This window comes from Xiphophorus hellerii, chromosome 17 (assembly GCF_003331165.1).
Source record: "Xiphophorus hellerii strain 12219 chromosome 17, Xiphophorus_hellerii-4.1, whole genome shotgun sequence".
NCBI classification, from domain to species: Eukaryota; Metazoa; Chordata; class Actinopteri; order Cyprinodontiformes; family Poeciliidae; genus Xiphophorus; species Xiphophorus hellerii.
Window position 1 is genome coordinate 9,111,487 of NC_045688.1, and position 26,548 is coordinate 9,138,034.

Genomic DNA, 26,548 nt, shown 5'->3' on the forward strand with positions numbered 1-26,548 from the left:
TCGTCTTGATGATGTTTGTTCACTTATGTTCTTAATAATCCTCTGAGACCTTCGCAGAAACTCGATTTACATGAGATTGTTTTACTTATACAATTTACTGACTACCTGATTCCATTTGGTGGAACAGAATTGTATTTCAGTAGATTAGAGTACATGAAAATATGCTTTATTTGTAAAACAAACCACACACAAAAAACACATATCAATGTCTTTTCACATATTATGCACTTTGACTTTAATCTGACAAAAAACATGTAAGTTTGTGTTTATGGCAAAACGTTCAAGGGGTGTGCATACTTTTACTTCTTTAACATTTGAGCCATAGGAAGTTGATGCTACTGTTCTTCCCTAAAACTGTGACAACTGGGAATTATTGTGTTTCAATTAAAAAAAGCAATCTTTATCTCAAAGCTAATTTTAATATAAATCCATATTCAGACACTCAGCAGGGAAGAAATGGAGATCATCAGTTTGCAGATGAAATTGGAAACCTGCCTCCAACAGCTTTGGACAGAGTTTGTCTTTTCTCAGCCTTTTAGAATTTAAACTCAAGTGTTGAAATCAGAAAGGAGGACAAAAAGGGCAGCTATAAAAAGCCGTTCAAACCTCAGTTTGATCCTGATAAGCCTGGTAAAAATGCTGTTACTGTAATTAGTGCTTTGTGTCAGAATGTGATGTGTCCTGCCAGTTATTTGTACAAACAGAAACAGTTTGAAGGAACACTGATGTAGGGAAAAATGGAAATAAGTAGCTTTTTTTTTATTAAAAAGAAAAAAACTGATTGAAATTTCACCATTTAAGTGTGCAAGTGGGATGCACATTAAAGTGGAAATATTTGTTTTGAAGTTATTTCCTGTCGCAGTTCAAATTTCCATCAAAGCAATAAGTTTAATGAACACAGTGGCTGCAAGGCAACCACGTCCCCGGAGAGTGAACCATGCGTCTGATGGAAACTTTGTTCAACATGTATAAATAGAAACAGATGATGTGAAATATCAGATGGTTGAGTTACTCAATTCCAAGGGATTCAGTGCAGAAGTCATGTCCAGGGAGGGTCAACTGGATTATGGGTATTTTACCAGAAGCTTGGATGGTGTTTGCGATGGAAGAACTGCGCACAAAAAACACGAGAGGTCAGAGAGAAACTGCTGCTGCACATGAGATATTAGTACAGACATTAGAGCTGACTGAGAATTAATGTTCTTTATTCATCCCCCTTTGAAGCCCCTAAACAAATTATAGTGCTACTTTGACTGAAAACCTCAAATAGGCTTCATATGAAGTGAAATTTCATATTTCGGCATCATATAAGTGTTGAAAATGAGTTCAGCAGAAGAAACGAAATTTTCAAAACATATAAAGCAGAAGATATTTCCAAATAAAATAACAGAACGTTGCAAGGTATACTGGGAGAAAATCGTCACAGTTTAGGTTCCTGATAAAAACTAAAACTTAAAAAGGTGTTTTAAGAAAGTAAAGCAACCATGATATTTGAGCTTTTTTTATTCTTTCCTATGATAAATATCTTTCTAAGTTAAATTGTATGTTACATTGACCAAACTTTTATGTTACAAAAACTTAGCCTTTTTTTTCTTAATGCTGTGTAAAATACTAAGATTATTACTAGAGGTAATTATAGAATACTCTCATTAATCTATCACAAAATAATCTCAGGAAAGTATAATGACGTTTTTGTAGAGTAACATAATAAGATCATGTTAACTGATTTGTAGGCCACATTTGTAATATTTTCTCTTGGAGAAATGTTACGCTAATTATTTTTGGTAAATAAACCTAAGAAATAGCTGAGAATATAGTTTTTGAAGAGCACGACAGGCTACTCGCATGTCACATTGCAGCTTTGGTTATGCAATTTTTTTTTTTTTTTTTTTTCTTGTTGTAGCGCAAAGCTCCTCCTGCGTCAACAACATCCAGTTCATAGTTCGCGTTCCTTGAAGGCATTGTAGTGGGATTTCTAATGAAGTATTCTCTGCCTCTAGGGGCCCCAGGTGAACTCGTTCCGTGTTGATTTGAGCAGCTGGGTTTGTTACCTGCAACGAGGAACATCGTGTCAAAGTACTGTTTAAGTCAGCAGAAACTATGCATTCCCAAATGAAGTACTTGGTGCGCCTGAAGCCCTGCGCTCCTCCTCGCAGCAAGCGGATCCTCGAGAGGAAACTCTGGTCTTACTGTGCAGCAAAACAACAGCTAGACGGAGGCTTTAGCGCGACAGGACGGCATGCAGCTGCAAGAGAACACGCTGTTGTCGGAACACGGCGCTGCAGGAACCATGCATCTGACTGCGCATACAGCCGAGCTTTCGCTTTGGCAAGGGACCACCCGGAAACTTTCTGGGGTGAGGTGGCTCAGAATATAAACTGGTTTGAGCCGTGGAGCAAAACTCTGCATGTAGAGGACCCGGTGTTTCCAAACTGGTAGGTTTTCAGCAAATGTTTTTGCTACATTTATGTACATAAAAACTACACCGCATATCAAACTGACTAAAAGAAAGAATTTAAACAACCTCATCATATTTCCTCAATTAAGGTGAAAGATAATAAACGGCATCCAAAACGCAAATTACTCACAAAAGAAAACAAAATAAAACAAAACAAAACAAAAAAACTCAGTTTATGGAGCGCCAAATATGCCATAATGTGAATACGCCATTCAAGTGCTATGCGAGGGCTATTCAGAAAATAAAAGTAGAACAAAAATTCATGAATTAAAAACAAAATATTGATGTCAGAGGAAACCCTTATTTAACAAATAAAAGTCACGCAACTGGAATATCATCTGTCAGCTGTCCTGCTGCACGGAGGTTTTTTTTTATGGTATGTCTGAAGTGCCAAAAAAATCTACCTGTTGCATAGTAGATTTTTTTTTAATATTCCAAAGACATTCATTGTACTGTAATTATGATAAAAAGGTTTAAACAAATGTGAGCAAATTTAACAATGAATATGTTAAAAGCAACCATTAGTTTTAACATGTAAATGAACAAAAATCTGTTTTGATGTTTTATGGGGTCTAATATTTTCAGTCTTTTTAAAAAAAAAACTAAATTATATTTAGCATCACATTTAAATTTAATTTAGCTTTTTCATAGCCCTTATTTTTCTCTTTGTTATATTATAAGGCAAAAAGTTGATTGCAACTGCAAAATTGTTAGTTACAAATCAGAGAAATTCCCTTTTAATGTAATCACAGCCATCTACAATGCATAGAGCAATCTATGTACTAAAAGAAGACAGCAATAGCCTTCAAGAAAACACTCAGCCCACACTGTTCTCTCCTGACGCAGATGAACAAAGTGAGTTTATTTTATTTGGGAGCTGTCAGTTATACCATCTGATCCAGAAGAAAAATATACTGAAAACTGGGTCTCAGTGACATTCACAAACATAAATTATTCTCCCTTCTTGCAGTTTAACTGTATTCAAAGCAGCATAATGGTCTGTCTGATTGAAGACATTGGTTATCTGTAATCTGCAAATAGAGACCTTTGTCAAATGAGTTTGTTGTTCTCTTCACATCCTTTTAAGTATAATCAAGAGTGCACATTTCTGAATACAACTAAAAGGTGCTAAAGTGCAGCTAAGATCAAATCTATTTCACATTATAGATAGCAACTCTAATCTTGACTAAACATCTTGGAGTCATTTTCAAGATGCTAAACCAAACCTACACATATCTTCCATATTCTAAAAGAATCGACAAGCTAAAGGTATTTGTTTAGATGTGAATGCAATGCATGTGTCTCTGTGATGTTTAAAAGTGTGACTTTCTGCCAGGTTTGTAGGCGGAAAGTTAAACATGTGCTACAACGCTGTGGACCGTCATGTTGAGAGTGGCCGCGGAGAGCAGCCAGCCATCATTTATGACAGTCCAGTGACTGGAACTAAGAAGATCATCACCTTCAGAGAACTGCAGGGCCAGGTGTGTGTTAGCAAATAAAACAAAGAACTGAACAGCAGAATTATCCACCTATAAGATGAAACATATTCATAAAGTTTGATTTTAAGGTTTGTAAGCAAACTGTGTTTGGTTTTGTGAAGGCAAAAGATGGCTATGACCGTTCATGACGGCAATCATTTTGATTTTAAAAATGAACTTTTTGGTAGCACAAAAACATCCTGTGTTTTAACACGACTGCTTTATTTAATGTCAAGTTTACATTCAGCCTTCTGCATCACTTCCTCTGATCCAGGTGTCCAGATTAGCAGGAGTTCTTGTGAAAAATGGGGTTCAGAAAGGAGACCTCGTTGTCATCTACATGCCCATGGTGCCCCAGGCCATGTTCACCATGCTGGCCTGTGCACGGATTGGTGCTCCACACAGTCTAATCTTTGGTGGCTTTGCTTCCAAGGAGCTGTCAGTCCGCATTGATCATGCCAAAGTAAGAATTATCTGCTTTTCACCCTGCATATTTTTTTACTACGTCTGTACTTTTGTTCTTAGGAAGCAGCTGATATGTGCCTTTGATTACTTTTTGTCTAATAGGGTGATATGCATCCATGTCTGTGTCTCTGTGTGTGTGTGTGTTCTGTAAATTATTAAAAGATAAATGTACTGCTATTTGTAGTTCAATATGATTAATCATTAGCCAAGGAAAGCCACATCATGTTTACTTTACACACATCTGTGCATCATTTCAGTGCCACCATAATTCACTCTTCGACCGATACTAATGTTTGGTTAAACATCCCCAACCACATTACTGGAAAAAAAAAAAAAAGGGATTTTCTCTATCAATAAACCTTGGGTCCAATCACTTTCCCTCGTTGAAATTTATTGGATTGCTGGCACAGACTGAATTTCTAAGCATACTGTATATATCTCAATACGGTTGAGATTGCAGCTTTTAAAACAGGCCATACTTGTAACTTATTAGTCTGATTTAATTATTCTAAACCAGTTTGATGATTTTGGTGACATTCATGGCTCATTATCATCTTGGAACCCCCTGTTGTGCTTCCAAATGTGTAAACCGTCTGTCCTAAAATGGCCCACGAATGAATGTGTCAGAATCTTTTAGGGAGAAACCGGTAGTAACCTCTGCTGCAGAGCCGGCACCTTCAGGTGTCTTCTGGAGAAAAGTTTTAATGTTGGACAAGACAAACCTTAAGCTATTTGTGACAAGACATATGTTTCGCAGAGTGATAATGGTGCATTAAGATAAGTGAATGGGTTGATGAAAATGGAGAGTTACATTAAAATTCATATTTGGTTTGTGTTTCAACATGATGAATCCCAAAGCAAACATCAAAACTTGTGTTGGGATGAAGAAAACATGCTAACAGTGAGCTAACTTTAAGCTATCATTAAACTGGCCTTCTGAAAACTCCGGTATAATGAACATTTATGGATTAGGCTTGAAAGTTGTTTTTGTGCTAGAAAACCTACTAGTTAAAATGTACTTTACCAATTCTGCCAATTAGGAATGATCAAACATCCATCCAGAAACAAGCTAAAAGCTTAAACTAAAAGCTGTAAAATTGTGTGCTTTCTCTGCAACTTCCCAAGAGAATTATTGTGTACTATTTTATGAGTACACCATCAAAATAAAACAAAAAACAATGGTTTAAGTTAACATCTGACAAACTATAGTTAGCCTGGAATTAATAAAGCGAGTTCAGTTGCACAAATATAGTGGAGGTGTGTTGGCATTTTTGCACAAAACACTCAAACCGAAAAATCAAAAACGCAGTTTTTATTTTGCATTGAAACGATGGAGTGAAAATGGATTTTTCACAAAATTGAAGACAGTGACACAAAGCAAACAAACAGCTACATTTTTAAAACAAATGCTTTTTTGTTATTTTGTTTTTCACATGTATATGCTTCAACCCTCTTAATTTGAAAGGCTACAGGAAATGCCTTTGCTCATGTAGGAAGGCCCCCGGTGTGCGGCAGGCTTGCACTTGATTACACAACTGCCAGGAAGCCCTTGTGTGAACTGCATTCTATTTTGCCTGCTGAGAACACTCCAATTAGTTATTCTTTTTCAACATTTTCTCATGATTGGTGCTTTTGTAGCCCAAGATGTTGGTGACAGCCTCGTTCGGCATCGAGCCAGGCAGAAGAGTTGAGTACATCCCGCTGGTGAAGAAGGCCTTGGAGATGAGCTCTCACAGACCCTCTAAAGTCCTCATGTACAGCAGGCCCAACATGGTGAGGCAGTCTGACTAACGCGGCAGAAATCTGCAGGATGACGGAACATGCAGGTTTCTAAAATACACAAAAGGCTTGCATTTCACAGACTTGCGTTTCAAGCAAGCTGACTTAAATGTGGCTCATTTTAAAAATACTTTAAATGTAAATTCTGATTTATAATCAAAACAAAAACATGTAGTTTGTATATGACATTTGAGAATATTGAGTATGGAAGCAGACTGTTTCATTGAACATGCATACAGGCACTGCAGAAGAAAATGTAATGTTATGCTGGTTAAATTAGGCTGAACTTGACAATGACTTGTATGAATGCTTAAAGAGTTCGTTTAGGTAATGTTCATCACTTTTAAATACAAACAATGGGGCTATTTCTTTACAAATTTTTAATAGATTTTAGTAAATATCACAATTTTAGATATGTTGCTAACATGCTAACTCAAAGTTAAGGTGTGTACTGATCTTGTTCATAAAAGGAGAAAAATATACACACAAATCAAACTATTTTTATTAGCAAAATGCGTTTAAAAAGTTTCACTTTTAAATGTTTTTCTTTGTTTCAGGACAAAGTTTCGCTCGATCCGGAGCTGAGTCTGGACTGGGACCAGGAAATGGCCGCTTCTCGTCCACATGACTGTGTTCCTTTGCCCTCCAACCATCCTTTGTACGTTCTCTATACATCTGGGACCACAGGAACACCGAAGGTACTGGCTATCAGTTATTGGTTTATTATTGATTTCAAGTAGGGTTGCATCTTGTTTGTCAAATGACTGAGAAAGAAAAAATCTTTACCTTGATTTAAAAACTTAGTTTCTGAACACTTGCAGAAAAATCTTGAGCAGAATTGAAAGTTTTTGAAAAAACGTCAGACAGTAGAGCAAACTTTGATGCAGCGTTACTATGCCTGTCATATACAGATGACAGCATAAAATCAATGACTTGCCCTTGAAAAACACGAGTTTTCAGACATTCACGAATTTTTATTTGCAAAAAATCTCTACCCAGTAGTTTGGTAAACTTTCCATTTATATGGCCAAGATTTCAGGACATTGTTGTTTTTCTTTTCCTATGATGGAAAGATGTAGATATGAAGCAATGAAAGTTATCTTTTTTCAGTCACACTATGAATTTGTATTCTTGGGAATTTAAAGATATGGTTATGTGGTGTTAAGCTTTTACATATTAGCAAATGCAATAGTCGTATAAAAGTATACTGTAATGTTTTGCTGTGCTTGGGTGTTAAATGCAGCTTTTTCTTTGTGTATTTATGGTTTCAGTTTTCAGGTGGGAGACAACAAATTAATTAATTTAAAGAAGCTTTTCAAACCAGGAAGCTTTTCACTTTGTCTGAAAGGTTGTTTATCTGCAAAACTGTGCAAAAATATTCAAGAAGATCAGAATAACAACCAGAGTTATCCTGCTGTGATCTGATGATTATATTCCAGAGCCTTTTAACAAAAAAAAAAGAAAAAAAAAGTTACTCTACAATAATTGGCATAAATGAATATTTTAACCATTAGTTATTCTTTCAGAAACTGATTAGCAATGAATCTCATCTGTTGAGAAAAGTTAGGAGACTTACTGTTTGAGTTTGTCCTAAGTAGCTGTTATTTATGGAGCCTGTGTGTGACTCATCAGATCTTCAATGCTGTGAAACAATCTGCAGCCGATATAAAATCCATCACTCTGACATAAATACGACAGGACATTTCCACAGCAGCAGGAGTTGATTCAAACGGAAAATCGTTGACGCCCTGCAATAGCATAATTTATTTTTCACTAAAAGGTAATAAAAGAGCCTCACGGGCTTCTCCTGAAATTGGCAACTTTTTCCAGATCACTGCAACATGCTCTGATGGTGCGGCTGACTAAGATGGAGCCTAACGCTGCTGTGTTTCAGAAGCATTCTTTCAGAAACAAAATATAATCCCACTCCACACTGCCTGGCTGTGTTTTAACCGATATTAGAACCCTGCTTTGTGAAATACCTGTCACTGCTTTAATGTCTTTCTTATCTCATTCCCCAGGGCGTTTTGAGAGACACTGCAGGGTACGCTGTTATGCTGAAATGGACCATGTCAAATATTTATGGACTCAGTCCCGGAGATGTAAGTTGATAAAGTGTTCTCTCTTGAGTTATTGCTATTCTTATGGGGGGGAAAAAGGAGTAAGCAATCAGCAAAGAGATGGATGAATTTTCACTTCAGGGATGATTTGATTACAGTGAGAGACACAATAGCTTTTTAACTTTCTATTTTCAGCTACATTCATCATTTAGATGTCTGATATTTGATTTACATTTTCAGTGCCTTCAAGCTTCTAAGGCCTTATTGAAATTTTTTCGTCCCTTTTTTAAATGCAATTTAAAGAGTGATAATTTAGCTCTGATTCTGTGATGTATGATATTACATACATATATTCATTTGATACAGGTTTGGTGGGCTGCCTCTGATTTGGGCTGGGTGGTCGGCCATTCCTACATCTGCTATGCTCCTTTACTCCATGGTAACAGCACCATTTTATATGAGGTATGTCCCTTTTAGAACAAGACGGGCTTCTGTACAGAGTGCAGATATGGTGCAAAATAAGTTTGGCCTGCAAAACATGTAAACTTATTACAGCAGCATGTACATATGTGAGGAATGCTGATCAGGACAATGTAGTCTACAGTTATGAAGTAGAAGGAAAGATGATTTTCAGAAATTTGTTCTCAAAATGTGTTGAAAATCCCCTTGTAGTGATGGCATGCTGTTGAGATGCTTGTCATTTGTGACTGTCCGTTTTCAATTGAAATTTGACTAAGTCTTTGCCGTTTTTGAAAAAAAAAAAGACAAAAAAAGTGGTGTTCACTTTTCAGTCCGAAGACGTAGAGCTGTAAACAGACCCCCAAAGGCTTCCTGTTGTAGTTGCAGTGAAAGCAAACATGTTGAAAATCCCCCAAAATGTTGTCGATTTCGGCATAGCGATCGAAATGTGGAAGTTTGAGGCATTCAGGATTCAAAATGTTTTACAGAATGCCTCTGTCATGTTTGTTTTTAGGGCACTCTTCCTTTATTTGCTGCTTTTCTCTCTTTAATCTAACAAATGTGACACCTTTGTGTGATTCATGCTTTCCCACCCTAGAGGTGAAATTTCATCTTGTTAAAAAGCTACAAAGGATTTTTTGATCAATGTGTTCTTTTACTTGACATTAATTTATTTGCTTGGTTTTCATTTGGAATAAGCTTCTTTGAGTTTTATACAATTATGTCTGTTTTGATGTGCAGACTATTCTGAGGTTTTTCTGTGTCTTTCAGTTCTGATTAGACACCCTCAGCAGCTAATTGACCTGCTTCCCTGATTATTTTCTTTCCTTGTGGGTCTTTTGTTTAAAAAGTTTTTATGAACTCTCTGCTGCACACAAACACAAATGTCAGTTTACGTAACATAACTACATTTACAGGTCTGGACTTTGACTATGCCGCTCAAACATGAACAATATCATTGCAGTTCGATTCAGTTTACTTGTATAGCACCAGTTCATTCAAGCCCAAGCTTTAATATAATGTGTGGTGTTTTATTCTGCATACAGATACTGTTTCCATGTCTGTGCTATATTTGAACTTGTTGGTATTTTGGGTTGTAGACAGACGCATTTTATTTTGTGTTCCTGATTGTAGGGAAAGCCTGTTGGGACTCCAGATCCTGGCGCGTTCTTCCGTGTTTTATCGGAGTACGGAGCGTCCTCCATGTTTACCGCACCCACCGCAATCCGGGCCATTCGGCAGCAGGACCCCAGCGCTGCAGTCGGGAGGAAATACCCTTTGACCAGGTAGATATCATTGCATCATGTAATGATCAGCCATGTCAAGAAAGTTTTATTTAATGATTTGGAATCTATCTGCAAATGAGAAGGTCTTGAATAGATGATTGGCAGATAATTTATAGCTGGCAGTCCTATTAGTTGATAACGGCATAATTGTGTTTAGCAAATGTAGTTTTTAAAAATGCTGAAAGATGGGTTGTGTGGTCTGTGTTTTTTCTCTAAATACTTTTTTTAATGACGCCTTCTCTCACAAGCTTTAGTCTGGGTTAAAACGATTCAGTGGAACTGAAGCTGCAGATAGCTGCGTGGCGGCAAACTAAGGACAGCTTGATTTATATGCTACCTTTCAGGATATAAAATCACAAAGTGCTTCACAAAAGCCAGCAGTGCATCAGAAAAAGTCCTGATGCAGTGCAGTGTAGATTTTACAACCCATTTGCAAACAATTGATGATTCAGGATTTTCACATTATGCCATCAATATGCCCACATAAGTGTGTTTTTATGTGTCTAAGCATGCATGGTAAGAGGAGAAACAATGTGCCGGCAGCTTCACAGCCTCAGCTTGTTTTGCTCTTCATGTGATGCTGTCTGTAGCAGGGAGTTAAATTCAGTTTTTTTTTCTTTTTATTAGTTTGGCCCAGTGATTCAGATACTTGCTGAGATGATCACATTTGTCAAATGTTTGTTGTGGAGCAGAAAACTTGGACCTGAGGGTTGATTTGTCAGTTTATCACTTCATTCTTGCTCAGCAGTCTGAAATGCCTCTCGGCACACAATCGTAAAGCAATTCTGAATCTTGGCGACCTTTGGCCTCAGTGACTCAGTCACTAAATGCAGCAGTGTGTGTTGGATCCTCTGTTGGAGGCGCTGAACGAACTGCACCTTTTTCAACTGCAGACAGATTATTTTGTGCTGTCGTTCAGTTTTAACTTCATGCTAAAAGTCATTTAGGTTTAATACTTTTTTAATGTACTAAGTTGTTTGTGCAAGACGACTGTTTTTCTTCGGCTCAAAATAAAACATCTGTGTGACGTAGTGGTAGAATTATAAAGGCATCACTGCAACATAATTTTTCTCCTCTGTGATTTACTAAATTTCCACTTATTATTTCCAATAATCAGTGTCTTACTAGAATTTAACAATCTTAGTGAAATGAGGAAACAAATGTTTTGTTTCTACGGTAACTACCAAATGTGCCACAATAAGAGGTCCATTTATATGATTTTTCAAATTTATCCACACATCTAAACTTTGAAAGGAGGGTTGGTAGTTCTGTTTCTAATATAAAATGTGTAGGGAGTTGTACAACCTTTGAGAAAAGCCTTAAAGCATTATTACCAAACATAATTTCATGCTAGAGTTCAAACCCTGATTTGATGCAGCTCACTTGTTCTTTCTTCAGCTTATTAATATGGACCCAGGGTTCCTCCTGAGCCTTTTTACTGTGATTGAGCTGCATCCCTTGTTAACATGTCAGACATGGCAGTAATTAGGTTGTCCAAAAATATAGCATGAGCAGACAAGCTTTTAGCAGAATTTTCAAGGAAAAAATTAAGTATTATGGAGAGACACTTTTGTAAACAAGAAAGCAAACCAAACCGATGCTTTTTGGTAAACACAAAGATTCATGGATTGCTAGCCTATGTGATTTAAAGTTGAATTTGGGTTGTGACTGTGAGGCTGAATTAAAGGTGCTGGTAATGGCTACTATTTATCTTGGTGGTAGTTTTTGGACCAGTTGTTTCACACTGTTAAAAGCTGAAGTTTGTTGTTAAAGGTGGTAGATGCTAATAAAATGCTATCAGGGAAAAAAAAAAAGTGCTCCAAAGACCAGCCTCTTATTTCAAGACTAATCCCTCTAAGAGATTTGTTGGACTCTGCTGCAACAGTTTGTATATTTACTTTGAGATTTGAAATTTATTTTCAACCAGTATTGATTTGCTTCCTCAACAGAAATGTAAGCAGAGAGCGGCGTAGCTCCATGAATATTGCACCTAACAGAAACTGTGCCCGTTAAAATTAAAGATACGTTTTTTTAGGAGCACATTTCCACATCCGTCAATCATCAAATGTGTGTTTACAAAACAATAACTGCAGACACTAAAAACATTTCTGGCATGCTTTACGTCTATATGACAGTTAATTGTGTTAGCTTTTCGAAGGAAAACAATTTACCCTGATTCTTCATAGGTTGCAGACGTTATTCTTGGCAGGAGAGCGATGTGATGTTGAGACACTGGAGTGGGCAAAGAAGAACTTTGGCGTTCCGGTTCTGGATCACTGGTGGCAGACGGGTGAGAAAACATTCATTTTCCTCAGATAAAAATTCAAGAATGTCTGTGTCATTTTGCCTTCTCTGGGCGTTACTTGTGACTGAAGATGGTCGGTCATCAATTATGAAAGGAAGGAAGGAAGGAAAAGACGTTAATGGACTAGAATTTAAATTAAGGCTTTAATGTGTGAAGTTGAACTGTTGTGTTCTCATTTTCCTAAGACTAGATTTTATGGCTCTTTCACCGATGCCATGGTGGCAATTGGCACTTATCCGGATTTCTGCTCAAAAATTTAATTTAGCATAGCCAATATTTTAGTGCTGGATTTCATCATTGCAGTTTTAATAAAAGCCATGCCTCTCTTACGCCCCACATCTCTGATCAGTCTCAGCAAATTGTAAAAGTTTGCAGGAGCGTGCGGTTCTGCATGATGGCCAGACAGTCCTGCAGTTTTAGGGGTTTTTTTAAAGGCCATCTTTATTATTGATTCTTGAATTTGAAAAGTGGTTTGTCATGGAATGGATTGTTGAATGCAGGGAGCATACTAATGTCATAGCCCTTCACCTCCCACTGTGTGATTGCTTTTATCCCGAGTGCCACAGAGCTGTGATAAATGTGTTAGGGACCGCATATGAGCACAATTGGATGCCTCTTTGTTTTGAAATATCCTGGCGGTGCAAATGGAGGATCGATGCTGGACGAGATGACATATCTGTGTTAAATATGGAATCAATGCTGCTATTGGATTGCTCGAAAGCCATCGACCTTGAGCGTTTGTGCGTGCTATGCTCTTCAGATTAGGGTGCAGATTAGCCCACTTGACCAATTAGTCTGTCCAGGATCGATTGGATTGTGTAGATTTCAGTATTGGAATAATACAGAAATGTGATTCATCAAATTGATCTATTGTTGAAGGTACAGCCAGTGTATTAAAGCAACAAGCGTAGAGCTAGAGCCGCCTCGTTTCTTTATGCGTGCCTCAGAGGCTAAATCTTTGATGGCAACGTTTGAGAACCAGAGTTTATTATTTACGTCTGTTAAACCAAAGTAGGAGCAATGAAAGGAAGGAACAATTTAGGCATAAATTTATAAAGGTGCAGACAGACGAGCGGTAAAGTTTCTATCTTCACAAACGTGGAACTTCCACCAGCTGTTAAAACTGAAGATGTTTTGGGCTCTTTGAAAGTCATGGTTAAGGTACTCAATTTTTTTATTTATTTTATAAGCCTCTCTGCAGTGCGAGGAACTACCATTCATGCTTTTGATGGATAAGACTCATGAATTAAAATATATTTATATATTAATCAAGACTGGATTTATGTTCAGTCTGCAAACTCAGACTATGTCCTAGTGAATCGAAGCACTATTTTCACTTTGTGAAGGATATTGTAGATAATATCTTTCACTTTTACATCTGGTTTGGAGACAAATGAACCAGAATAGTTTTTATGAATATAAATTGGCAAACTGATTTCAGCATTCCAGTATATTTGCAGCATTTACACCTACTGTACATTTAAGCTTGTTAGTTAATTTTATGATATGAAATATTGCTAATTTAATTAATTTGCTTTTAGTTTAGTATTTGAACATTATTTGAGTTTTGCAAAAAAATTTTGCCACTTTTGTTTTCTGTCTGACTTGACTGTCGTTGGTTGCAGATATTCCTAGTAGAGATGTTTGCCTTGTGCCATTACTTTGCTTCACAGCACAGTTACCTGAACTTCTCCTTAGATCAAAAGCTGGTCTGCATGCCCAGCCAGTCTATGGCTCTGCTGCACCACAGTGGGAGAGGCTAAGGGAATGCTAACTAGACGAGCAGCATGTATGCACCATTCTTCTTAGTGATAAAAGTTACTTTTGAAACCAGACGCTAGCTTTTATTTTATTAATTTTTATATGTTTGACATTAAGTCAGACTAAATATTTTGGAAGTAATTTCATTTTGCACCGGACAGAGAGAAAATCTAAAAAAGAAATAAAGAAGCATAATTATTGATGATCCAAATGTGCAGCTTTGGACTTTTCACAAACTGTAGCTCTAAGTTATAATAATTTAAATAGTTTTACTGCACATAAAGTTTATGCTATAGTCTTTACTTTGTTTCTGATTACCTTTGAACTCCTATTATATTGTTTATTCATAAATCCTCGATCCAGTTAGGCTTATTTTTTATTACTATTAGGATTGATGAATGCTTTGATGCTGCATTATTATGCAAGGGATTAGCCTAATCTACCTGTAATTTGACTTTAAGTGAGAGCAGTCAGCCTCAGTTTGGCAGGTAGAATAAGTTTACGTAATTCTGCATGTTGGCAGTGAACTGCTGAGAGCTTATAAGCCCTCATTAGTCATATATAGGCTGCAGGTTGTTGGTAAATCACCTTGCAGAAGCTCTGATGATGCTGAGGCTCGTGGGTTAAAATAAGCAGAATATGTCTTGCATAAGATGTTTGAAGCATTTATTATTCATACAGCAGTTTGAGAGCTATTGCAGGTAACAGAGCACACAGCAGACACAGATTTATGGCTTTTTTTATTTTTTGGTTTTATTGCTTTGTGCTTTATCTGTCTGCTCTATTTATAAACGCTGTACACTGTGCCTATTCCTTAATTTTTATATTGAATGTGACTGCAGCTTCGTTTGGCTGGATTAAAACCTAGCCCAACCTGTAAGTGGATAAAAGTTGTCATTTTTCTCCTTGTAGGCAATCTTTAAGATAACATTTCATTCTATGAAATACTGACATGTTTATTACACGGCCCTTCTGTTGTGTTCTTTCACGGTCACCCTTAAAACAAAACCCTGTCACATTTTGTGGTCATTCATACCAGCTGATTTATAGAGTTTAGAGAAAAACCTGTGGTGCCCTCTTGATTTCTGCCTCGATGTGTAAATCCAATATGATTGCTCAACCTCTGCTAAACTCTGTAGCTGGCAGCCTGCAGCCAGAGCTGCAATCCAAAGCGGGCTGCTTTCCATCTCTCGCTTTCTGTGTCAGACACTGTGTGACTTCAGATATGGGGGGCAATAAAGCAGCTATTATCTGTGAAACAGTTTTCAAATATTCCCTGTTATTTGAGTAACCTTTAAAAGATTATATGCTTCCTGTGCTGAATTTTAAAGGTGCTGCCCTAATCTCCCTTATTCAGAGTTGCCTTGCATGTGTAATTGAGCTCTGACCTTTTTCAAACCTTATTATAGTACTGTTATCAGTTTGACACTAGTTGAATATTGTTTTATGTTTATTGCAGGTGGAGGTGTGCTGGTTTCAGTGGTTGAAGCCTTTTTAGTTGATGTTCTTTAGAAAAGATGCAGCTTTAGTGAACAAAACAGTTGTTCACTGCAGATTATTGGTTTATTTATTACCTATTACGGGTGGATGATATGGACTTTTGCGGTACTATTGTGTTAATCAAAATGATCATATTTATTAGTTCCTCTTCAGGCAGCCATAAGGCTAATTCATGGTGCCACAAATGTGGAACGTTTATACGCTTCTGTTTATTTCGGATGTGACCAAGAACTTTAAGTGGACAGAATCCTAGATGATGGATTTAAATTTCTTCAGATGAATCCTTTCTCAAGACTTTGTTTGTTCAGTCTACAGTTCCTTCTTGAGCACCACGGAATTTCTTGTCGAAGTGTTTTGCTGATTCTACCGCACACACGTCTGTGGAAGGCCTTGGTTTGAAGAATGAAACGCTAAATTAACGTCTCATTGGAAATATTTAACAGTACAATCCTATTGTGCAGAGATGACTAATTTGACCAATTTTACCATTTAGTCTGCTGTATTTGGCGAGAGCAGAACAGATTGGCGAGTTTCTCTCCATGTTCATGGAACTTATTCGTGTTTCATCCTGATTCATCAGCTGAGATGGATCTCATCTTTTTCCCCATTGTCTCCCATCGCCTCATTTTATACGAGTCCAGTTGTGTTCATGTTCCTCCCCTCTCACACTGTCGAAGATGTTACGAGTCGACCTCCCCCTCCCCTCCCAACCAACCCAGGGAGCTCCTCACCTGTTTATTTCTGACCCACCTGATGCCAGTAGCAGCTTAGCTCACCTTCCTGCTCTGTGCATATGAGAATGTGTCTGACGTTTTGAATGTTGATGATAATCCGCGAGCTATTTTAAGACCCAAGTGGCATTGGAAGGGGGTGGAGAGGGCTGGGGATGAAGGTTGCTGATGTCACGACTGTTGCCTGGCAACAAATGTGTATTTCCAGTCTGCAGGTTTAGGCTGCTTGCATGAAAGGGGGGCGACGGATGCACTTGTGATGTTTTAGGTGTGTGTTCTTTTGACTTTTCCTCTGCTTCTGTTTCTTTTTATGTTTTGTCTTAAGTCAGCTTGACCTTCTCAGAGAGGTCATCTTGATCAGTATTTCCCTCTTTAGCCGTACTGAGCTGGCACAGGCGTGTACATATTGGCCCATCTCAGAAGGTCTACCAAGGGCAGGTTTTCAGCCTCTATGAAAGGGATGGTGGAGTAGAAGGAAAAACTGGTTTTAGAAGAACTGAGTATTCACAAGATCAAAAGGAATGACCGTAGTAAATCAGATGTAGGAGACAATATGCACAAAATATTGATCAAACTGAACCTGTTTGACTTTTGAATCAAAGTCAGGTTTTTATTTTTCCAATACATCAGAGAGCTGGTAGAAGAGGTTGCTCACATTGCTTTTTAAAGATTTTGGTAAAACACGGAAAAATCTTGAATTTTGCGACCGTGTCAGCTTACTGAATTACATGTGTGAGTTGGTCTGGATTCACATTCAAAATGTATTGCAGGAAATAACTGCACAAACAGAATCTCAATGGCGTTAGCAATGCAGCACGGCTTCAAGATGAGGTCAAAGCTACAAAAGTTTAAATTTCTGAAGATTTTTTTTCTGTTTTGCCACTTAGTCTTTTAATCAGTTTTTGCTCAGTAGTTCTACATTTCTGGTGTTTCTGCCTTATTTTCCTTAGATATGGAAATACTAGAGCAATTCCTCTCTGCTATAAAAATCTGAATAAGGAACTTCAGCTTTAAACTTCCCTTCAGCACCATTTGGTTTGTCTGTTCACCTGCATGGGTGCCGTAAAGTTATGACTGAATTCATAAAATATCCCCTTTTTGGGCATTTACAGTTATTAACCAGGAGTCTGGTTTTAAAATATTTTATGAGAAACTGTCATTTCTCCTGACTCAAGCTGAGCTCAGTCAGTCAATTAAATTAGATCATTTTAACTGGAGTCATATGAGAGGAACATTTTTACAGCTTTGTAATAATTAACTTTAGAAATATTGACAGTTATCCTGCATATTTTAGTGAATTAATATTCATGTAAATGAAAACAATATCTGAATGAGTAAATAGTTTTCTCATCATTTGGTTGATAAAGTAAATTAAGAGCAAAACAATGTGTGTTGTCTCTTGTGGGTGACGTCGCCCACACCACATCTGTCTTTTTACGCTGATCTTAGGTCAGTTCTCTCTCTAAGCTCCTCACTAAGTTACCCCAGCAACCACACATCACACAGACAGCCTGAAGCACTGCCCTGCATATGGATGATGTGCAGAGAGAACCTCTGAGCCTTTCCTGGTGGCGTTTTCTGTTTTGTTTGGTTCTCCTGCTGATGACATTTGGTTTCCCTGCAGACATTCCAAGAATAAATTCAAATTATAATGCATGGACAGAGTTCAGACTTTAAGAAACATGAGATAATTTATCATTAATTACATTTTTAAAGAAGTGTTTCTTCTAGGATCGCTGGGTTATTAAGTTGTTCCATCTTTTCACCATCATTGGCCCGGTTTCCTGTTTGTGCTGAAGGAAGCATCCCTGCAGCATGATGCTGCCACCACTGTGTGTCAGTTTTCCACAAAAGCCAAACATTTCAGTCTTGGGTGTCATCTGATTGGAGGATTCTCCTTTACCACATCCATGCTGTGTCCACTACCTTGTTGCAAATTAGAAACATTACTTTTTTTTTTCTTTTTTATGCATTACCTCTACTACAAGTCTTCTCTTACATCCCAGTAATTTTAAACACTTAATCATACTTTAATAATCCAACATTTTACTTCCACTGTTTTGCATTTTGTTTTCATTCAATGTAAATCATAATAATCTTTAATAATCTCGGTCTGACGTTGCTGTGGGAGGAGAAGTGTCAAGTCTGAAGCTCAGGACAGCTGACTGCTGCAAGACTGATGCAATCAGTTTAGAAATATTACCATCAATGCATTACTTTTTATAGATTTTTCAGCATTTATACCCTGGAACCATACTAGACCGTGACATTAGTCCTTGCTGGCCTCCAGCCAGCGTTGCCTGTCTTGCATGTAAGCTGTATAGATAGAGCTGGTTAGGTTGTTTGAGCTTTTTGTATATTCTGAGTGAAAAGTGTGGATGTAAGGAAAAAGGGAGACACCAGATCAAAACAATTTTCCTCCCTTCTGAGAACTTTTTCTGCAGCTGTTCCCTTCAAAAGCTCCTCACACTGAGCACGACTGTTCAAAGCGACTCCTCTGCGTCACAACATGCCACTGTGTTGCCTTTTTCTGTTATTCCCCGGTGTCATCCAACATTCTCTACTCCTCTCCGCTCATTCATCACACACAAAAGGCTTCACACTGGCCAAAGCAATCTTCAACAAGGCGAAAGGAAGATTGATTTGTTTGTGTACAAGAGGAAAGGGTGTGAAGCTGGAGGAAGATGGGAAGACTAACGTTTGACTCGAGACACAGAATGTGAGAAAACGACTCAACTCAAATGCACATTACCAAGCAAATTAAAGTTTGCATAATGATTATTAAATCATATGTTCCTTTACTATTTTATCAACAGTCTTATAGTACTAATCGTTTTGGTGCCAGTCTTATGTCAGCATTATGTCAATGCCTTCGTACTTTCTGTGTGATTTTATCCCTTAAAAGCTGCACAGTCAGTTTAGTCTGGCTGCTTTCACCTTATAATGTAAAGTCCATATTTCTTTTAGGTTTGACGTTTATTCGCTTATCTCAAGTCTCGTCTGATTTAGACAGTTTAACACCTTCTGCTCATGTCGCCTCCTTTCACTGGTTGCTGTCTGGTTGAAATATTTCGAACGGATGTTACAATCGGATCAATTAGAAGATCCTCTTCTGTCTTGTTATTAAAAAGACTCACCAGGTCTCATGTGGAAGCAACCTGCTGCCACTGAGCGTCTCTGTGGAACCTCTGAACATTTTGCTTTCTTTTGATTTCTGACTGCAGTAGGATTTTCACCTTTTCCCACTTTGGTAGAAAAGCAAAAGGTTTGCTGTTGGGGCTTCTTTCAAGTTGAATACAGATTTCAAATCTGTATTCAAACTGCCTGTGAAATTTTTGCCCAACAGTTTCAAATGATTTATTTTCCTGTTCCCAGACTTTACTTAAACTAACTTTAATGTTTATCAAACATAATATTAGATAACAGACAACAGTAGTTGGTATGAATGCAAAAAGCAGGTAATGATGAAATCACAAGCTCCAACCAACTTGGCCTCAGGTGGTTTAATTTGCCTTGTAAACCTGATAACTAACCACCACTGGCAGAAAAATGTAAATGCTCCATGAGTGTTTTGGTCCACTTGTCAAGGACAAATGGCATCCATATTTATTTAATTTAGGTGTTTGAGCCAATCAGAGGTGGAGTTGCATAACTCAAATGCATCCCAGTCTAAAGCCACAAACTGATGGTTCTTCAGGATTTTCTGTCAGAGAACAGAACTCATGGTTCTTTCAACTACAGCTCAGGTCTCAAACTCCAGTCCTCAAGGGCCGCAGTCCTGCAACTTTTAGATGTGCCTCTGCTGCACCACACCTGAATAGAATAATTAGGTCATTAGCAAAGCTCTGGAGAACTGATCTACACAAGGAGGAACCACAACCATTAATTAATGGTAATTAATCCATTTGACTTGATGGTAATTAAGCCATTTCATTCCAGTGTTTGGTACCTGTGGCACATCTAAAAACTGCAGGACAGCGGCCTTTGAGGACTGGAGTTTGACACGCCTGAACTACAGCAACACAGTAAAGGAGCAGCCCCAGATCATCACACCACCACCACCATGTTTGACTGTCAAAAAGCTTCTCTCCTGAAATGCTGTTAGTTTTACCCTGGATGTAACAGGACACAAGCCGTCCTAAAACTTCTGTTTTTGTCTCGTCAGTTCACTGAATATTTCACTTCCTTTCACTTAAGGATCATCACTATGTCTTTGTCAAAATTTGAGTTCTTGTGAGTTGTTTTTGGTCAGTGTTTACCCGTATTATCTTTGATATAAATCATGTTGCACTAAACATTTAGGAGTAACAGAAAAAGCTAAATCAGATGAAAGCTATTATAGGGGAAATCCTTTTTCACAACATGCTACGCCCTGGTATAATCCTTTTATTGCCGATGCTTCAGTATTTAATTGTAGGTTTGTGGCTCATATTTTATGCATTATTGTGCTATTGACTGAAATGACCTTTGCATGGCGATCTTGCGGCTTAAAATGTTTTCCCATTAGCTTTTGCCCTTGCAGAGAACAATCCAGCATGACTACTTTATATTTATTCTAGTGGAATACATGATGCAGAAGGATTATTTGCTGTTACATAAGCTTTATAAAATCAATAATAAATTGTAGCACTGAATTTACACCACATATGCTTTCTGTAGCAGACGGATTTATCGAAGCAGCCGCTTACGAATGTTTATGCTGTAAACTTTATGCAGAGACATTGAAACGAAGGAAAGAAGGAAGGAATGTCTCTTCACAGATCTGGGGTTTTGCATTTAACACCAAAGACAGATGCTGATGCTGGCGCACTCATCTGCTGTGTCTGATGTAATCTCCCATGCTGAGCTGGATTGATTCTGTTATTCCTCTGCTGGGTGGGCGCGCAGGCCCGCCAGCCGGCTCTCTGCTGTAACTGGAGCACAGTTCTGTGGCGGAGTCGGGGAGAGCCCACAGGAGCTGTCATAGTTCTGTTATGTGGGTTAATGCTGCTCACAGAAGCAGCACAACACATTTTTCCTTCTATCAGCTTGACATTAAAACTAATGAGCTGTTTTCGAAATTCAAATTGAAGGCGAGTTCTGATTCTTAATTAAACACTTTGTTTTTTTGGTTTTCTTTGTAGAAACTGGCTCAGCCATCACATCCTCCTGCATCGGCCTGGGTAACTCGCTCACTCCACCTGCAGGCCAGGCTGGGAAACCAGTTCCAGGTTACAATGGTGAGAGAATTTTTGAGAATGAACTTCTTCCATGCTCAGTCTATACATCCCAATGTTCTTCCAACTATTTATTGTCAATTCATCCCTCTAATTCTCCCGCCTCTCTGTCCATCTATTTAAGTGAATATCAGTTTATTCATTTTATTATTTGTCCATCATTCAATGAATCTGTTTCTTTTTTTCCTTCTCTGCATCCTTTTCTGTACATCTATCATCCTTCTTTCTCTCCATCTGCCATCCGTCCATCCATTCATCCATGAATCATCCTTTGATCCCTCCATCTGTCCTTTTCTGTATCCGTCGGTGTAGTACAGCATCCATCTGTTAGTCTTTGCTCATCCAACCATCCATCCATCCCTTTTTCTGTATGTCCATCAGTCACTCTGTATCTCACCCAGTCCATCCTTCCATCAGTCTTTGTCCATGAATAATTCCATCTATTTATCCTTCCATCTTTCATCCTTTGTCACCTTTTATCTGCACATCCATCCAGACAGCCTGTTTCAGATTTTAAACCTGATTATTGTTGACATTTCTGCCATTATCATTATTATTATCATTATTATTTTTAATGTACACTCTCTTACTAACTTATAGATTAATAAGAGCAAAGGTTTCAAAAGGATTACCACGGGTTACCGAAGAGCTCTGGAACCTTTAGTGTGAGGTTTTGGCTTTAGACATGTTGGAACCCTGTAGTCACTATCTTAACGATGATAACTTGTAGTCATTTCTTTCATCTTCAACATGTTCAGGTTGTCAGTGTTTGTCAGTCTTCCTGTTTGCTGTTTTTTAGTCACTGTGATTGACGATGACATGCAGGAGTTGAAGCCAAAAACTCTGGGAAATATTGTGGTCAGGTAAGCCAAGCTGACCTGTGAGCTGCTTATTTTGTTTTGTTTTTTAATCTTACACACATTCAGTATACAACATGTTCACACAGGAGTATTTTACACTTATGAACTTAGTCGGGCAGCATTTGTCAGAGTCCAAATCCTGGTGTTTCTGGGAGCAAAGTGCTGCTAATGGATATGTTTTTATGAAACGGTTGCTAAGTGAACTTCACTGAACGTAGAAGAGCTTTTTTGTGCCGCTCCCAGTGCCAGCCTGCTCTCCATCAGTTATCACCCTCCACTCCACTCCCTTGCAGTTTTTAAAAACGCTCGTAATGACCGAGTGCTGCTGAGGGGGGATTTCCAATATGCTGTGCATGGAGTGACAGTGTGAGCTCTTAAGACAGACGGGAGCAGCTGTGTTATTGTTCCTGCTGGTCTTAGGAGAAAATCTGGACGTTTCTTCTGTTTCATTCTCAAACTGGATCTGCAGCTTTGCAAAAACTGTGCGTACACACACACACATTTGAGTGTGTTACAGCTCTTTGTCTTTTATTAGAAAGATACAAGAAGTGTATTCTAAATGCCTCCTATTCCAAAATTGATTAGTTTTCACTTTGTTCCTGTACAGCTGCTTTGGGATATTTATTCCAATTTAGTTTATGTACAACTGGGCTTCCAAATAGTTTTGATTTAAAATAAGAATGAGAACATAACTCCAGAAGTTCTTCTCTGGAGTTAACGCTAACTCTGCTCAGTTGGATTTAGGGTTGAGTACATGGAGGAAACTGACTAAGAGGAGGGATTACTGGTCGTCTCTTGGTAAACAATGACTTCCTGACCTTTCCTTTCTGCGCTTTTTGTTTGTTTGGGTGCCTGTTACTGGGTCAGGTAAGATCTAGCAGAGCTTGGCTGCACTGAATTAAAAATGCCACAAGTCTTGGTATTTGAATTAATCTCAAGCTTCTTGTAAGATGGGATATTTTTAATAGATAATCTTATTCTGCACTCTTCCCCTCAGACTGCCTCTACCACCTGGAGCTGCACTGTGCCTGTGGCAAAACCACCGTCTCTTCAAGGAGCTCTACTTCTCCAAGTTTCCAGTAAGTAGTTTGTTGCTTCTAAAACACAGTATTTAAAACTTATCTTCACAACTTAATGTTGTGTTACGCTGTGGTCGGTTTCGGTTTTCAGAGGAGAAAAAAATTTTTTTTTAGTAGAGAAAGGTAGACCTCTAGTGTTTAAACTTGATATTGCAGAATTACCTGATCTAATTGCAGCATTTAGAGTATACAAGATGTTTCAGTGAAATTTTGCTATTTTTTGATCTAAAATATAACGTGATTAGATTTCCTCTTGTGTAATCTCTCTTTTCCAGGGTTACTATGACACCATGGACGCTGGATTTTTGGATGAGGAGGGCTTCCTTTACATCATGTCTCGGTCTGATGATGTCATCAACGTGGCGGGTCACAGGCTGTCTGCTGGAGCATTAGAGGAAGTGGGAGAACCATTGCAGAGAGGATTCTGATGAATATGCTTTAATTTAATTATTTTCCCCCAATTACAAGGACGTGTTTGTGTTCCAGTCGGTGCTGCTGCACTCTGCAGTGGGGGACTGCGCTGTGGTAGGTCTGGAGGACTCGCTGAAGGGCCATGTTCCTTTGGCGCTGTGTGTACTTAAAAAAGGTAAGAGCAATGAAGTGCCTTACAAAGTATGTCTTTGCTTATTATCATATTACATAAACTTCAATGCATCTTTTTGGTTCAGGGAGACAGAATACAAATGCCTGCCTCTTTTTTCTGATTCATTTTTATAAAATAATTTGGGTTTTTGCATTGTTTTTTGTGTCAGATGTGCAGAAAACTGAGGAAGAAATCACAAAGGAGGTGGTGAAGCTGGTGAGAGACACCATTGGCCCTGTAGCCGCCTTCAGGAATGTGCTCTTCGTCCACGGGTTACCAAAGACGCGTTCCGGAAAAATCCCCCGCTCTTCTCTGGCCGACCTGGTCAACGGCAAACCCTACAAGGTGGGATGTGATGACCTCAGCACTTTACAATAATCATTCATTTATCAAATGTTAGGAGGAACTTCTTTCCTCGTACAGAACCTTCTGTAAATATATTCATAAATAGCAGTTTTACTGAAGGCTGTTTTAGATTTGAACTTTTTAAATATTTCTCTTCACAGATTACGCCAACCATTGAGGACCCAGATGTGTTTAAAGACATTGAGAGGCAAGTAGAAAAAGTCTGGAGACGACATGCAGATTGAACACATTGGAGGCTTGAGAACCACGTTTTTCCACTCTGTGTGGTGTAGCTAAAGCAATCAGAATATTTTAGAGAAATGATTTCAGTAAGAACCCCAACTAATATGACTGAGCCTTAATATACTTAACATTGTGTGCTTTTAGGCATTTGGCTCTTTTAATAATACTTGAACATTCATCCTGCTTATCCCTCAGAGCTTCATTAGTTGCTATTTGGAACGTTTTAGTTGTAAAGCAGATAAATCTCATGGACACAACAACCTCTGAAATGAGACTAAAGTTAAACACACTTTTTCAGGATCAACAGTTGGTCTAGATTTAATTGGATGTACTCACTTTGTTATTGAACATAGTTTTAAAACAGTTAACATAAGGAACCAATGAGCTTTATTACATGTCAGACATGTTGAATGTCACTGTACAAAAGTCAGTCTAATATTTCCTGGTATGCAAAAAAAAAACATTAGTTATATTAGTTGGGATTCTTTAAGTAACTGTAGTCGAATCTTAAGTCAGTGACATTTTGTATGTAAATTACTGATGAGGTAAAACCGTACTGCACTAATCTTTGTAAATGTATAAATACTTTTAATGAAAACTAATGCAAACAGCTCACTAACCGTTTTTTTATTGACAATGAAAACTTGTTTGCTCGCCACTTAGTTTTGACCGAAGTACAAGAACTAATAAATTAAAACAGAAAAATTGGAAACAAAATGAATCCTCATTCGTGCAAATGTGAAAACAAGTAAGACGTTTGCTGTCCGTCCGAAATAACGCAAAGACAAACAGGGCTGTACAATAGGTTCCCCTGACAACTGACTGAAACGGAGAACATTTACACCCAAATGGAAGTCACAGCAAGCAACAGGTTTTTTTTCTTTTAATCGTTAAGTCACCTCACTTCAACATGGTCATAAACACTCTACACACACTGAGCTAAAGCAGTCCGTCTTTCAGTTAATTCATCTGTTCTGTTAACAGGAGGGGCAGGGTAGAAAGGCCAGCTCGGCTGTAAGTGTGTTGATGTGCTGCCTGACGAAACATACAGTAACAAGTGACGTCTGGGATGCTTTTATGCTCTCCGAGTGGAAGTTGTGCACCTTCAGAGAGCGTCTTGTTTTGTCCTTGGCTTCTAAATAGTCTGAGTTGATGCGGATGTATGAAGATGCTTCTGTTGTTCCAGTGTGCCGACAAATCCTCCTGAAAAGCTCCATCCCATGTTGTTAGAGTAGCCCACCACTAGAGGGCAGCTTGGCACAACATCGAGTTTCTTCCCTTCTATGTTCCAGCACAGGTTAATCGTACATTTTCATTAGCACAATGAAAAAATAAAACCATATGTACAAAATGATCTAGAGGAACAAGGGTCTAATGGAGAGTTTAAAGAGCAGCATATATTCATCTATGGTCCACTAAATGAGGTGGCAGGGACATTTTTTTTGCACAAACCCTTAATATCTTTTTTTTTATACATAGATGTTTTGTGTATATATATATAATAAAAATGGCATATTTATAATTTACAGATAACCTACACATCTCCTGTAGAAGAAATACACAGTACATTATGCTTTGACAAGTTACTTTACATGTAAAAGGTAGAAATGGTGACGAGGCATCCTGCAGGACAGTTTAGCACCGGCGTCGGGCGCCTGCGTTACAAGTCATGGAGGACAGGGTCACAGAGGAGAGCAGGGCTTCTTGGCAGTGTGTGTCATCGGATTGTTTCTCGGCAGATCGGCCTGTTGGTTCAGAACTGTAGCTGGAAAGGAAAGGTTCGTGGTGTCAGATCATATCTGAACACGTCAAACAGTAAGCAAAGAAATACCTTCAGGACCCACATAAACCCAACTGTGCTTCATTTCAGTTAGAATGTCCTGTGATGCAACACTAGCTGCTCTGAATTTCTTTAAATCCCTTCAGCTGTTTGCACATTG

At 38.2% G+C, this 26,548-nt stretch overlaps 2 protein-coding genes across 12 annotated transcripts in view; one reads left to right on the forward strand and one right to left on the reverse strand.

Annotated features, from left to right (window-relative positions):
* Positions 1 to 1,916: 1,916 nt before the first annotated feature.
* acss3 (acyl-CoA synthetase short chain family member 3) lies at positions 1,917 to 25,223 on the forward strand. Of its 2 annotated transcripts, XM_032588791.1 has the most exons (16): positions 1,917 to 2,435; positions 3,795 to 3,939; positions 4,211 to 4,399; positions 6,040 to 6,174; positions 6,738 to 6,878; positions 8,202 to 8,282; positions 8,607 to 8,702; positions 9,834 to 9,985; positions 12,172 to 12,275; positions 21,406 to 21,501; positions 22,298 to 22,361; positions 23,356 to 23,437; positions 23,713 to 23,835; positions 23,924 to 24,023; positions 24,190 to 24,365; positions 24,527 to 25,223. In XM_032588791.1, exons 1-16 carry the CDS (start codon positions 2,101 to 2,103, stop codon positions 24,608 to 24,610), a joined length of 2,103 nt encoding a protein of 700 aa, XP_032444682.1. In that variant the 5' UTR covers positions 1,917 to 2,100; the 3' UTR covers positions 24,611 to 25,223. The 2 variants fall into 2 exon arrangements, with proteins under 2 accessions (XP_032444682.1, XP_032444683.1); XM_032588792.1 differs by lacking the exons at positions 1,917 to 2,435; positions 3,795 to 3,939; positions 4,211 to 4,399 and having other exon boundaries at positions 6,117 to 6,227.
* The window catches only part of ppfia2 (PTPRF interacting protein alpha 2), a 120,761-nt gene continuing 119,433 nt past the window's right edge, over positions 25,221 to 26,548 (reverse strand). For 9 of the 10 annotated variants that reach the window (XM_032588785.1, XM_032588781.1, XM_032588783.1 and 6 more), the window contains one exon: positions 25,221 to 26,373. Coding sequence is in view for 2 of the 10 variants with exons in the window: in XM_032588783.1 (XP_032444674.1) it covers positions 26,362 to 26,373 (12 nt within the window). In the remaining 8 variants the exon portion in view is untranslated. The remainder of the gene's footprint in view (positions 26,374 to 26,548) is intronic. The other variant, XM_032588787.1, reaches the window with a different exon arrangement.

Coding starts and splice junctions, on each gene's coding strand:
- acss3 (XM_032588791.1), top strand. CDS start 2,101: ATGCATTCCCAAATGAAGTACTTGGTGCGCCTGAAGCCCTGCGCTCCT. Junction 6,175..6,737: donor TGTACAGCAGGCCCAACATG/GTGAGGCAGTCT, acceptor TCTTTGTTTCAG/GACAAAGTTTCGCTCGATCC. Junction 8,283..8,606: donor ATGGACTCAGTCCCGGAGAT/GTAAGTTGATAA, acceptor CATTTGATACAG/GTTTGGTGGGCTGCCTCTGA.